At 35.0% G+C, this 15,948-nt stretch overlaps 1 protein-coding gene across 1 annotated transcript in view; it reads left to right on the top strand.

The window, feature by feature from the left end:
• Positions 1-15,948, top strand: part of LOC138695887 (ATP-binding cassette subfamily G member 4) — a 425,525-nt gene that overhangs the window by 393,262 nt on the left and 16,315 nt on the right. The window contains exons 4-6 of the mRNA XM_069820230.1: positions 7,921-8,066; positions 13,680-13,918; positions 15,381-15,524. Of these exons, the coding sequence (XP_069676331.1) occupies positions 7,921-8,066; positions 13,680-13,918; positions 15,381-15,524 (529 nt within the window). The remainder of the gene's footprint in view (positions 1-7,920; positions 8,067-13,679; positions 13,919-15,380; positions 15,525-15,948) is intronic.

Raw genomic sequence — 15,948 nt, 5'->3', positions numbered from 1 at the left:
ACGGTAATGTTTATGTCAATGCTTACGTGAATCATTGTGAATGATCCCATTTGGTAGCCTGGGCGCAAACTTCTGTGTTTATGTTACGGTTATGTTTAATTTTCATTGTGAATGGGCCTTAAAAAAACCGTTAAAAAGATCTATATGACACAATTACAAACAAAAGTTGGAAGACCGAAATTAAAATGGGAAAATGATGTCTTGTAGGATATTAGAATTAGTAAAATTAGAAATTGGAAGAATTTAGCAGCAAATAGAGAAGTCTGGAAGGACATTCTGAAGAAGGGTAGGGCCCATAATGGGCTGTCATGCCATTTATGATGATGATGATGATGATGATCATGATCATGATCATGATGATGATGATGTTATATCATTAAATATTTATTATATTTTATTGTAAATAATAAGCATGGATTAATACATAGATAAGTTACAACCATAGATACATACACAATTTAGCCTGCCTGACCTTCAGTATGATGTGGTGCAGTTGGATGATGTCACAGACAGCTAATCGGTATTCTTGCGAGATGCTTTTCCGCTGTGTCTACGGATGTCTCCTAGACGTTAACCTTCACATATATAAAATGTAAATTGATCGAGTATTACTTTAGGTTCAATTATTATTTCAATAACATTTTTATTAATTACATTATCCAGTATTGTAAAGGCAAAAAGTATTGCTGCTTGTAACTCGTACGTGACAATTATATTAATAGATATGAATTCATGATGTCATATTGTTCATATTACGTCATTTAAGCCCTGGCAAAAACACCTGATTGCATTGGGAATTAAGAATCTTGAGAGAATACTGTATTGTATTGTATTGTATTGTATTGTATTGTATTGTATTGTATTGTATTGTATTTATTAACATTCCAATGTGTTCATACATTGCTTACAGCTAGAATATGGAACAAGTCAAAAAACTTAATACTATTATAAAATCTTAATTTATAGTCACAGTCTAGATGAAATATATACAGACGAGATTTACAATATAGTCTACTAGTACAGCTTACAGCTAGAATATGGAACAAGTCAAAAAACTTAATACTATTATAAAATCTTAATTTATAGTCACAGTCTAGATGAAATATATACAGACGAGATTTACAATATAGTCTACTAGTACAGCTTACAGCTAGAATATGGAACAAGTCAAAAAACTTAATACTATTATAAAATCTTAATTTATAGTCACAGTCTAGATGAAATATATACAGACGAGATTTACAATATAGTCTACTAGTACAACACATAGTTTTAGTATCAATTTCATGAAGTGTTATTGAATGTCATGAATTCACCTACAGAATAGAAGGCGTGAGAAATTAGGTACTTCTTTAATTTGGCCCTAAATAATTTTATGTTTTGAGATTCATTTTTTATATCGATAGGGAGGCTATTAAAAATTTTTACTGCCATATAACGCACTTCTTTTTGATAGCACGATAGACTTGCCGATGGAGTATGAAAGTAATTTTTTTGACGTGTATTTATGCTATGAACTGTTGAATTAGTTACAAAGTTTTCACGATTACATACGAGGAAGATTATTAATGAAAAGATATAATGACAAGCCATGGGCATTATTTGTAGTTTTTTTTAAAATAGTCCTACACGATTCCCTAGATTTGGCACCTACTATTATTCTAATTACTCTTTTTTGTAATAGAAATATACTGTTACTATCTGTGGAATTTCCCCAGAATATTATTCCAAAACTCATTACCGAGTGGAAGTAAGCAAAGTATATTGTTTTTAAGGTATTGATATTTACTATCTTTTGCATAGATCTAATAGCAAAACAAGCTGAATTTAGTTTGGGGGTAATTTCTTTAATATGATTTTTCCAATTTAACACATTATCGTTTTTTAAGTCAAGATGTATGTACCATTCCAGGGCAATTCGTCCATAGCACAAAGTCTGATATACATAAAGTCCACTTCAAAAATGCCCACAACTAAAACGTTCAATAAAATAAGGCACGAGTCAAAATGTCCAATATGCAGAAATGTCCACAAATCAATATGTTCAATATATAAAAGTGACCACAGATCAAAATGTCTAATATACATACATATCCACAAGTCAAAATGTTCAATATATGTTATGTATTGTATTGTATTTATTTACATTCCGTAGCATTAGTACATCGCTTCACAGCTAGAATATGGAACATGTCAAACGAAAAAAAGTCACAATAACAAAAGTAGACAACAAACACACATTCAAAGTATACAGAAAACCCACAACAACAACACACATACACAACATATCCAACCACTCAACACAACACAAACAAGCTGCATTCCGAACAATGGTACACAGACTACTCAACATACCAATGAACCAACAGGATTACAACGAAGAACTCAACACAATCAAATACATAGCACAAGAAAACGGATACAACCCTAACATAACAGACAACATAATACGTAAGACAAAACATAATCATAAAAAACATAAGAATACAACATAAATACAAGAACACAAAAAATACATCACACTAACATACGAAAACAAAAACACACACAAAATTGCAACCTCATTCAAGAAATTAAATTATAACATCGCATACAGAACAAATAACACTCTACAAAAACATCTCAACACACAAACAACACAAACAAACAAATACAACCACACAGGCTTATACAAACTCAAATGTAACACCTACAACAACTTCTACATAGGACAGACAGGCAGATCATTTCAAACACGTTACAAAGAACACATCACAGCCGTAACAAAATTACAAAACACCTCCACATATGCAGAACATATCACAAATGCTAACCACACCTACAGAGACATCAACACAAACATGGAAATACTACACATCCAACCAAAAATCCAGAAACTAAACACACTAGAACAATATGAAATATACACACAAAAACACGCCCCAATGAAATTCTCAACACACAACTCAATTTCAGAACACACACAATCTTTGACTCTACATTACACCACACGAACACACCCTCACAGGAAACAAACAAGAGGCACCAAGACCAACAACGACCAGTTCTGAGGATGACCCATAAAAGGTCGAAACATGTAAACCAGGTACGATAGAATTTAACACAAGAAAGTCATATAATACATATTCCGAAGTGATACAGTGTTAAAAGTTGTTTATTTTTTATTTTATTTTATTTCATTTATTATTATTTTGTGAAATCAATATGTAGAAAAAAGGTCTTAATAGTACTATAAAGTCATAATTATAGTCACAGTCTAGCTGAATTATATACAGAAGGGTTTTACAATATAGTCTACTAGTAGGCCTACAACACAAAGTTTTAGATATATTATTATAATGTACCGAAGTACATATGATATTTCCATGCAGATATTCTGCGTCATCGTATGAATATCTACATGGAAATATCATATGTACTTCGGTACATTATAATAATATATATGATATGCGTAAATCACTTCGTGATTTAAGACGGCGCTTATTCCGTCGGATCCCGGCCAACTAGTCACTCATTACGAGTGCACCTCAGCACATGTGTGGACTTCGGTCCTAGGTTCATAGACATCTATGGCGTAGTGCAGAGGGCGGCCACTGGAGGGAACCCAAGAGTTGGAACTTAAAACTGAGACGATTCTTCCGACGCCGGGGTGGAATCCGGTGTGGCTTAGTGGATAAAGCGTCAGCACGTAGAGCTGAAAACCCGGGTTCAAATCCCGGCGCCGGAGAGAATTTTTCTCCGTTCCATTACTCTTTCATCGTACAAAGTTTTAGTATTGGTACTTAATACAACACAGAAATATTCATGAAGCATTGTTGAATGTCATGAATTCACCTACAGAATAGAAGGCGTGAGAAATTAGATACTTCTTTAATTTGCCCCTAAATAATCTCATGTTTTGAGTTAGATTCTTTATATCCATAGGGAGGCTATTAAACATTTTTACTGCCGTATAACGCACTCCTTTTTGATAGCACGATAGACTTGCTAATGGGGTATGAACGTCATTTTTGACACAAGGAAGATTATTAATGAAAAAATATACTGACAACCCATGGGCATTATTTGTAGTTTTTGAAAATGGTCCTACACGACTCCCTACATTCATTATTATTCTAATTACTCTTTTTTTGTGGTAGGAATATACTGCTATTATCTGTGGAATTTCCCCAGAGACGATTATTCAACATTCTGTTTTGAGAGCCTGATTCCGTCAAATTCCATCTCGCTATCGCCAATTCATCGATGATAAATAACCGAGTAGTTGATACAGCATCGTTAAATAACCAAGTAAAAGAAGTGTTGCCAAGTGGGCATGGAACCAATAATGTAGTGCAAGGTCTCCACTTTAGATTTTAAAAAATGGTTTATCATGTCAGTAGGCCTATTTGGAGATTTATGTATGTATGCATGTATGTATGTATGTATTGTATTGTATTGTATTGTATTGTATGTATTTATTCACACTGCAAATGGGTAAATACCCGGTGGCAGTGGTAACTAATTACACTCAATAATTACAATAATAATAATAAAATATAGTCAAATATTGATAATAAAATAATAATAGCAATATATAATAATATTAACAAGGAGCATCCTAAATTAAATGTATCACTTAATATAACATAATTAATTAAAGTAAATCTAATTTATATCTTGACCCTAAGTTAGTACTTAAACCACGAGTATACTCGTATATTATGATATATGTTCAAACTTGCACAAGTACCTTTCATCACTACACTCATTTCGCTATCAATTCACTCACTGCACTGGAACTAACACATTTTACTGACACTATCCTGATTTCACTAACACTTCAAAAACATTTCTCTGTTCAAATACTTTGCACTACCACTGTAAACTATAGAACTTCACTGACACAAACACACTTCACTATCACAACACATTTCACAGACACAAGACACTTCTTCACTGAAACAACATTTCAAATAACAGAACATCAATTACATCCTTATTATTCCGTAGAATTGTGCTTACTGTATTAACCTCAAATTGCTAGCGTACACCCCATTACAAGCAAGGAAAGCGTTGTAAAACAAACAAAATTCACACAACTATCGAACGAACTGCTTAATGCGAAAAAGGGAGCGCAGGAAAATTACTTAAATAAGCTTTCAAAGGTGAACAAAACGAGTGGGGGGAATTTTATAAATACGTGAAGAGACAACGCAAGGAAAACTATTCCAGCATCCCTCTAAAAAATGATCTCAATTTATTGTACAGGACAGCGAAAAAGCAGAAAATCTGAATTCCTATTATGCCACTGTTTTTGGGACGAGGGCAATAATACCTAATGTAGCTTCTATGGAAAATACGGGTCAGTTTTCTATCAAGCCTAGGGACATAAGGAGAAGGATCTCTAAATTGAAAACTCATAAATCAGTAGGACCTGATGGTATCGCCGGAGACATGTTAAAATTGGGAGAGGAAGCCATGATTTCCTATCTTGTGCGTATATTTGAAATATCAATAAATAATGGTATTGTCCCGTGAGACTGGAAAGATGCAATAGTGGTGCCAATATATAAGTCAGGGTCTCGCTCAGATACAAAAAATTACAGCCCGCTCAGCCTCACCTCTGTGGTTTGCAAACAGATGGAACACTTAATTTCAGCATATCTAAGGCAGCATTGGGATGACTCAAATTGGTTACATAACTGCTTGTAGGATTTTCTTAGTTTAGTAGAAAACATAATGCAAGAACAGAACAGAATGAGACAGAAAATCCAAATTCACTATGGTCACATAAACGTAATCAAGAAATATATTAGAAATCAGCGGCGAATTGACGGGAGTGTATACAGATACAATCAATATAAGGACAATATTAATGTGAAATAACATTTGTGGGCACTTTCAGCTTATACGAAGCTGCATGCTGACCCCAGTGCAGAAGAAATTTAGAAAATAGAATTAGTTACCGGTACAGAATATTGTAACTTTACCTTATATTTTGTTGTTAAATAATTTATTTAAATTTGATAAATATTGTTTTGGACATTCGTGAAATCGTACATGTAATAATTCCGGACGTTTTTGATACTGGACCAGCGGCGAATGTTCAGAGGAGGCAAGGGAAGCCGTGCCTCCCCTAATATTTTACCAGAATACAACATGACAGTATTAATTACAGCTGAATTAAGATCAATAAGTTATAGCAAATGACGAACATTTTTCCTTTTATATTAATTTTCTACTCACTACGACTAAGATGTAAGTTACGTCAAGTCGACCACATCCAGTTGGTGATGCCCGCTCGCTATACTGTAGATAGTGCAAATAATTCGTACCGAAAAATAACAGATAGCGCTGTAACCTGTATAGTCGACATCTAGCAGCCTGCAGTGTCCATGCGAGAGCGGGAGAGAGGAGACAGCTACATCACTCTGCTCCCCGTAACCATGACAACAGCACTTCAACCAATAAGATAGCTGGTTAGCGGAGTGTTTGAACTTAACTAGAAACCCCAGATCACATTATATATTCAGGCCTGCACAAGGTTTGCGCTCTCCGAGCCGGCTCACAGCTCATGAGCGGAATGCAGATATTAGCTGCGCTCTGTATAAGGATGGACTGTAAGAAGAGGTGATCTCGTACAAAATAAACACAAAAGGAAATACAGTACTAGTAAGAGTGTTTATGAAATGAATTCTCGTTCAGTATTTGCAAAACTATCTTGGACTATTATTGATTAATAAAGAAATATTTATTTTACAGAAATAATAGACGTAGATGGGAAGATAATATTAAAATGTATTTGAGGGAGGTTGGTTATAATGGTAGGGACTGGATTAATCTTGCTCAGGTTAGGGACCAATGGCGAGCTTATGTGAGGGCGGCAATGAACCTCTGGGTTCCTTAAAAGCCAGTAAGTAAGTAAGTAATATAAATTCTATAGCTACTTAAATGTACAATATCATTTTGTTATATTTTTATTTACCAGTACATCAAAACGAGGTTTTAAATTGTTGGCAGCTGAAAGGAACAGTAGCCTACATCAGTTACAGATGTTCGATGTCTGCCTTTATTAAAGTTGATTATAGAAAACAGTTGCTCACAAATATAAATGTTTAGCCAAACATAGCAATCATTTTCACAGCCAGCCTGTGTAGTCGTGGATATTATTGCTAATGTTTAGTCTTGTAAAACTCAACCAGGCTAGTAGTATTATTCAAACGATCTTTAGCCCTTAGGTCACATTGAAGATCAATAAGTTCGAGCTGTAAATCGTTAAATGTTAAATGTTACGTTCCGTCTTTTAGATTCCTCCATACTGTACTGTAGCAGTAGGTAAGCAACGTGAAACAGTTACTGAGAATAGGCCTACTCACTGCATTCCACTAGATAACTGAGTGGTCGTTTCCCTCTCCTCTACCTATAGCAAGTCTATGTTATTCTGACGTATCTTCCTCTCCGTTTCGGCGAGCGGTAAACACAGCTCTCCCGCTCCGAAGGAGCGCGCGCGCTCGTTGAGCGCTGTTTGTGCAGGTATGTTATATAACATTTGACATTCAACTGATTCTTAATTATCTTTTTCAATATAAACTTGTCTCTGATTGACTGGACTGTGTGACTTTTGCTGTTTCAAATAAGTACTTTAGTACGATTCTTGGCATCTCTCAGACTCTTCTCTTTCGCATGAATTACTATTTTTTTGGCCTAGCCAAAAATGCCATTGTTTTGGTATTGCCGGTTATTTGGGTGCCGGACACGAGGGATTTTACTGTACTATTAATTTTTTCGACATGTTCCATATTCTAGCTGTGAAGTGATGTACGATACCATGGAATGTAAATAAATACAATACAATACAATGAATCATGCCATGAATCTGTACATTTATGTGAATTTCATGTATTCTTAACTAGTACATTTTTTTTATTTACATTACAGATTGATGAAGTTCTAGATTTGCTATCACTTACAAGAGCTAAGGACACCGAGACATCACGTTTGTCAGGTGGAGAAAGAAAACGCCTTTCCATAGCCTTGGAACTAATAAATAACCCTCCAGTCATCTTCTTAGATGAACCCACAACGTAAGTGTTTATCATTTTCTATATTAATTTTAGAGTGAGTGATAGCTTTGCTTGGTAAAACAATTTAAATATTAGCCTACATTTTTTCTACTCAAATTGTCAAGATTTATACTTTTTTATTTTTCATTGAAGTAATTGTGTGAAGACAATACTAAAGATTAGAGCAGCCTATACTTCTAAAAAAAAATTATATCCGGTAAATTTATAGAAGAAAAAGAAGAAGAAGAAATTTATTTTCAGGCTATGTTAGATTAAGAATGGCCTAATAATAACTAGAAATTTTGTCTATCAATAAAAAAATTCTGAAATATAAGCAGAGGAATATTTGGAGAGAATGAATAACATTTTTCAAGTGAGGAGTTCATTTTCAAAACGTATCTTGTCCACCTGATAACGAAAATGAGATTCCAGTGTCTCTGTATTCTTCAAATATAACTCTACATACAACTGTCATAATTTGGCTTCACAACGCCCTCTAAACCACTAAAATCTTGCGTTAAAAGTGACTATTGGAATCAAAACTAACTCTTGTCCACAGACAAATTTGCGGCAAAATATTAGTTCGAGCTTTGGAATCAAATATTCTCATGCTCCCATTTAATTCTAAATGCACTCAACCTCTGTGGTTTTATAACGTCTCTTGCATAGTTTTTAAGAAATTTTAGACCTAGAAACGTTTTTCGTGTCCAGAAAGTATTAGTCATTTAATATTAAGAATAATAATGTAACTTACCTAGGACAGTGGCAACTTAGTTCTCTTCAAAGTATTGTTATTAGGACTGTACACATTTGCCCCAGCATTCCTTCCACTTTTCAAAACAGGCTCCGAAGTCTTCTTTTCTGATCTCCTTCAGTTCTTCGTTACGTTTTCCTTAATCTTGTTCATGTTCTGGAATCTCCTCCTTTGCAACAGCGATTTTAGACTCGGGTGATGCAATGTTTTGCGAAAAAAAAAAAAAAAAAAAAGAAAGAAAAGAAAAGTCCCCACATTAGACATGAACAAAACTGACTGCCGCTCTCGCTCGCTGTGTTCGTTGCACTTGTCTTTCGAGTCTCGTCTCGTCATTCTCGTGCGCTTCGAGTCTCGCTCATCATTCTCGAAATAGCATTTGGTCGACATGGAAAGATTTGATAACTTTGAATAACATACATCATTGAAATAAATAACATTATAAATGTTTACATGAGATAAAAAGAGAAAACAGAACAGTATCTTAGTTATCAAAATATTCTGGTTCTATTTTTATGATATTACCTAGGTTATATAAATAGAAAAAAAAAACAATTCTCAAATAAATTTGCATTTCTAAGAAACATAAAACATAACGTTAATATCTTTTTACTTGAGATTGCACGCTTGATCTTAAACATATGAAAAGAACATTCCTATCCTTTTAATGAGGGCCTAGTAATTAAATAAAGACTGGGGAACGGATTATTATACACTGAAAGGTAGAGATGATGTTTCAAATAGGCTACTTGATTGTTTATACATATATAACGGTTGCCAAAGTAGATAAGGGTTCAGTCAGGTATAAACAACTGTGGCGAATCAATGCTGCTTCACTTCGGGACTTCGGGAGTCATCAGTATCGAGTCTCGGAACATTCACAACCAGTCTTTATGTCAAGGACACGACATAATAAAACATTGGCGTGCGGGTTTTCGGCTTTGCGGGCGCTGTTAGTCTCGCTTTCTCGATCGTTGTTCATCTTTACCCCACATTATACGTGAAAAATGGATAGGGGCATTGTCATGGTTAAGCTGCCGTTTACCATTTGCCCAAAATTCTCCATCAAAATCTCTGAAAGAATAGTATAGGCTATCGTGAAATATTCAATTTTTTTTTCTTCTAATTTGTACACACCTGTGGAGTAACGGTCAGCGCGTCTGGCTGCGAAACCAGGTGGCCCGGGTTCGAATCCCGGTCGGGGCAAGTTACCTGGTTGAGGTTTTTTCCGGGGTTTTCCCTCAACCCAATACGAGCAAATGCTGGGTAACTTTCGGTGCTGGACCCCGGACTCATTTCACCGGCATTATCACCTTCATATCATTCAGACGCTAAATAACCTAGATGTTGATACAGCGTCGTAAAATAACCCAATAAAATAAATCTTCTAATTCTCTCGCTGCCAATTTCCGATTTTCATTGATTGCAGGCCACATGAATTCAACATTTTCGAGCGCTCTGTTTGTGGAATGCCTTCCACAATGTGGGTCATTTTCAAAATACTTCTGGTCGTATTTGAATCATCGGCATCACAATTTCATCTAGGCTTTATTCATTAAATTCTTTCCAGAGTCTTCTTCATTATTAGAATAGTTTTCCTGCAAAAGAATTCCAATTTGAAAGCAAAACTTGATGTACATTCGCTTATTTACTCGTTTAGTAAGGTCCCCTATAATTGGCTGCTGAGTTACATTAAGGCCACGCTATTGGTTCTCGAGATATTCAAAATGGCTGGATACTTTCCGAACATACCTTATAACTGCAAAAAAATATTTCCTCAACTTCACTCCTTGTTTCATATGAAAGAATTTCTACCACTTAGTCTAAAGAATCTTATTCAGACGCTTGTAATGCCCCATTTTGATTATTGCGATTCCTTGCTAACTAATGTAAGTTCACTCTTAGCTGAGAGACTACAACGTGTTCATAATGTGTGCATACGATTCATCTGCAGTACTCGTAAATTTGACCATATAACCAGGGGCGGACGCAGGATTTTTTTTCGGGGAGTGATTTGAGGAGATAGTAAAAATGGAGTAATGAGAAATAAGTTTATATACTCACAATTTGTTTTCGAGTCACAAACATTTACAAGTTGGCCTGAGTAGCATAGTCGGTATAGCCTTCTGTGCTGGAAGTTGCAGGTTCTACCCCAACCCAGCTCGATGGCATTTAAGTGTGTTTAAATGCGACAGGCCTCATATCAGTCGATTTACTGGCATGTAAAAAAGTCCTTACGGCACACCGGTAACGCTGATATAACCTCGGCAATTGCGAGCGTTCTTATATAAACCATATTTTTTTCATTTTAACATTTACATGACTGCAATAGAAAAACAATCACAGAATGACATTTACAGAAGAAGGCGACGAGGCTCCTTAGACATTTCATCCAGTACTTCATGAGCTTCTACTTCTACATTTTTATGTATATACATCAAGGCCAGTCCATTTAATCTGTCTGCTCCCATCGTGCCCCTGAAGTAAGTCTTCAAATACCGCAATGTTGAGAACGACCGTTCTGGTGTTGCTGTAGTTACAGGCAACGTGCAGAAAAGTTCAGCGCCTTGCAAGTGCAGGGAAAAATAATTTCATTGCACCTGTTCAAAATCAGTAGGTATTAGGAGAAGATTATTCTGATAAAGGAAATTTCTTCTCCACATCTTCAATTCATTGAAAAAAGACTCTGGTGATACATCAACATCATTGGGCCACTGATTTACTATAGCCTCAACAGCAGTTTCTAAATCTTCATCTGATGCTCGCACTATGTTTTTAGGCAGCAAAGTTTGTATGGACTTTAGGATTCCCTTATGATTTAAAAACCTGCCCTTGAGCTGACTAATGAAATAGTCTAAGAAGAGAAGGAAAATTAAAAGCCTAAAATACTCTTCATGACTCTCTGTCTTGAAGTAAGAACGCTGTGTTTGTCTTCCTGCAGTTCTTGGAATTTAACACTTTAGCAAAGAGAATTTACGTGGAAAACTCTCTAATTCCTATGTATATTCACGAATTAAAATTAATATTTTTGTTTCTTGTTTCGTATTTTTCTCAAAATTTCGGGAGGGGATATATCCCCTTAATCCCCCCCTTGCATCCGCCTCTGCATATAACTCCTTCCCTCCAGTTACTTTCATGGGTGCGTCTGAAGGAACGAAGAACAATACATTTACTGTCTCTTCTGTTTAGAATCATGCATACTTCTACTCCGAATTATCTGTTATCGCGCTTTCAATTTCTTACAACTCTTCGAAACCGGCATCAAGCACTTATTTCTATCCCTCAACACAGAACGTCTTTATACTAATCCTCCTGCACCGTAGAAATACCTCGCCTCTGGAATTCGTTACCTAATGACGTCAAGGACTGCCAGACTTTATCACAATTCAAAATTAAATTGGAAAATTTTGTTTTATTTAATGCGTTTAGGTATTGCTAGAAGTGTTGATTTGTTTTTTGTACTCTAGATTAAAATTGCAAGTTTCTTGTTTAGGCCTATATTAGTTAATTAGTTAGGATACAATTAATTACGATACTTAATCACTCATTTAAAGTTTGTGTGACTGCAACTTGTGTATATTTTTGTGTGGCTTTATTTTGTTTATAGTGTGATTTTTTCTTTTTATTTCTATTATTGTATTTGTATTTCTACTGGTGTGGAAAAGAAGGCCTGATGGCCTTAACTACACCACAATAAATAAGTAAATAAAATAAAATAAATAAATAAACTATAATTTCAACTAGGATTGTTATTATTCTAAATAAATTAAGTCTTTCTTCGATAACAAAAGAAAAATTAATGGAATATGAGTCACATCATCTATACTAATAATAAATCTGTAGCCGAAATTTTTCTGGTAATTTTCGATTTTCCAAAAATAATTGGTCCTAACATATACAATTAACCACCCTGAAACCGAAAATCGCTTTTTTGAAATTTTTGTTTCTATGTCTGTCTGTCTGTCTGTATGTTTGTTACTTTTCACGCGATAATGGCTGAACGGATTTCGATGAAAATTGGAATATAAATTAAGTTCGTTGTAAATTAGATTTTAAGCTATATGGCATTCAAAATACATTATTTAAAAGGGGGGTTATAAGGGGGCCTGAATTAAATAAATCGAAATATCTCGCTTATTATTGATTTTTGTGATAAATGTTACATAACAAAAGTTTCTTTCAAAATAATTTCCGATAAGTTTTATTCCTTGAAAAATTTTGACAGGACTGATATTTAATGAGATAAATGAGTTTTAAAATTAAAATAACTGCCATCTAAGGCCGTGTAATGAATTAAAAAACAAATTACTTCGTCTATAAGGGGCCTTGGACAGCAACAATCGAAAGCTATGAAAGATAGCCTACAGATAATGTTTCTGTGTTTGTATGAAGTAATATCAGAAGCTAAATTAATCGATTTGTATAATTAATTATTAATTCACCATTGGAAAGTGTACTTTCTCTAGATGGACATAATGCTATAATGTTATTACAGTAACTTCTGAGTGAATCGGGGACAGGTAAGATTAAAATGGCTTCTTATGCACAGGAAACTTGATAGGCTATTCTGTACATTCGTTTCCTGTATTTCCTAAAATAATTTTTATGACCAAATGAATGATCTCTGGATCAAAATGATCGTATTTTAATTATGCAAATACAATTTAAATTAAGTAACGTAATAAACGATTTATCCTTATTTCAAACACGAATGTTCCCTGGATCAAATGTCCTATTTTAATTATGTAATTATTTTATATTTATTTCTAACGGGTGCAGCGGAGCGCACGGGTACGGCTAGTCTTAGTAATAAATAACTTAGGCTATTTTGTCATTTATTTGATCGATATGATTACAGAATGGTATGTTTTGTTTCTTTATAGGGGACTGGACGATCTGTCAAGCTCGCAGTGCATTTCTCTGCTGAAAATGTTGGCCGAAGGTGGTCGAACAATCGTTTGCTCAGTTCATACTCCCAGCGCTAAGTTATTCGCCATGTTTGATCACGTGTACGTAGTTGCAGCAGGCCAGTGTGCATTTCAAGGTCTTCCGAAAGATATTGTTCCATTTCTTTCAAGTATTGGGCTGGAATGTCCAAAACACTACAACCCTGCAGACTTCGGTAAGATTATTTCTGTTGTTGTTATTATTATTATTATTATTATTATCATCATCATCATCATCATCATCATCATCATCATCATCATCAACAGAGTCCACACCTTTGGAGTAAAGGCTCATTCACAATGAAAATTAAACATAACGTAAGCGTTAACTTAAGAATATAAACGTTACGGTAAAATCAAGAATCATTCACGATGGGAACATAAACATAACAGCAAACATACTTGGTAACCATGGAAACACAACAACGACGCAATTTCCTCATATTCTGTCGTATACTTCAGCGCTCCACGATTGTGTTCTGTTTGCAAATCACGTAAGCATAAGCATGAAAGTTTGGAGTTTGCAAACTTTCATGTTAACATCTTACGGTAATGTTTATGTTAATGCTTATGTGAATCATTGTGAATGATCCCATTTGATAGCTTGGGCGCAAACTTCTATGTTTATGTTACGGTTATGTTTAATTTTCGTTGTGAATGGGCCTTAACGGTTAGCGCGTCTGGCCGCGAAACCAGGTGGTCCGGGTTCGATTCCCGGTCGGGGCAAGTTACCTGGTTGAGGCCTTTTCCGGGGTTTTCCCTGAACCCAATATGAGCAAATGCTGGGTGACTTTCGGTGCTGGACCCCGGACTCATTTCATCGGCATTATCACCTTCGTCTCATTCAGACGTTAAATAACGTAAGATGTTGATACAGCGTCGTAAAATAACCTACTACTACATATCATCAACAGTAACAGTTTACCATTATCACTATCACCACTGTCATCATTAGAACTCGGAATTTTAGGTGCTAAAAGTTAAGAATGATACTGAGTAGATGAATAGATGTGGTGCCCGTGAGGAGAGTTTTAAGCATAGTTCACAGGAGTCCGATATGTAATAATAGACAACAGAGTCACAAGGACTGGGTAATGAATCTTGTAAACTGTGCGATAATTTTTAAGTAGTAGTTAAAAGGATTAGAGATCTTTAACGGTACCAAAAGGAAAATACTGAATGATAAGAATGACGTGTCAAAGAAGTGGGGGCATGGCTTCTATTTTATAAACTATACCGAGGAACAATATTAACTTTTAGCACCTAAAACTCCGGGCTGTAGTCATCATCTTCGGCATTATAATAATCATCACGATCATTGTCATATAATCATCAGTAGCAGCAACGGCAACACTTCTTTAACCATCATTATCGCCAGCGTAAGTATTGCTTTCATTCAAACACCAGTACCACCCACATGAACATCGCTACCACCATCAATGTCCTCACCAAACTACGAGAACTGATCAAGAAACATTGAGACAGATTTTTTTCCACAAATATTTATTACTCTACTTCAGTGTTTACATGATCTTTTTCAAAGTAGTCCCCTTCTACTTGAATGCACTTGTTATAGCGTTTCTTCCAGTCCATTCTTTGTTCATGTATAGAAAATCTGATTGAAATATTATTTTCCAGTTATTGAAGTGGCCAGTGGTGAATACGGAGATCATCTTGAGAAGATGGTTACTGCAGTAGATAATGGCCACTGTGGCTGCTGGTCTCTGCAGCAAGCATCTTCAACTGAGCCAGTCCTAAAGAATGGAAAGTCAAGATCAATAGGTAAATTTATAATGTTTTCTTTCTGTAGGGGCATGTTCAGAGCCTTCTTTAGTTACAAGCATGGATAGGTTTGGCAACGCTGAGTGGAGGCTTGAGATTCTGAAGTGATATTGATGTAATTGTGTTTGCTCATTGCTTTCGTTGTACGTAATATGTATTTTTTTCAAGATTACTTTGTGCACAAAGGTAAGATCAAGATTCAGAGTAGTGATGTAAATTATTACGGATTCGAAAATAGTGTTTTATTGCAATCAACTAGCTATACTTCAGAATACGGTGTAAGTAGGCTATTTACATATAAAGGCTGCCACTTAAAATAATTACAAAAAAGCAAACATATTTTTATTGATAGTACAATTAAATAAATAAATAAATAAATGAATGAATGAATGAATGAATGAATGAATGAATGAATGAATGAATG

The sequence above is a fragment of the Periplaneta americana genome, chromosome 3, assembly GCF_040183065.1.
Source record: "Periplaneta americana isolate PAMFEO1 chromosome 3, P.americana_PAMFEO1_priV1, whole genome shotgun sequence".
In the NCBI taxonomy this organism is placed as follows: domain Eukaryota; kingdom Metazoa; phylum Arthropoda; class Insecta; order Blattodea; family Blattidae; genus Periplaneta; species Periplaneta americana.
Note: the sequence above shows the minus strand (reverse complement) of the source record. Positions and strands in the feature narration are given on the sequence as shown.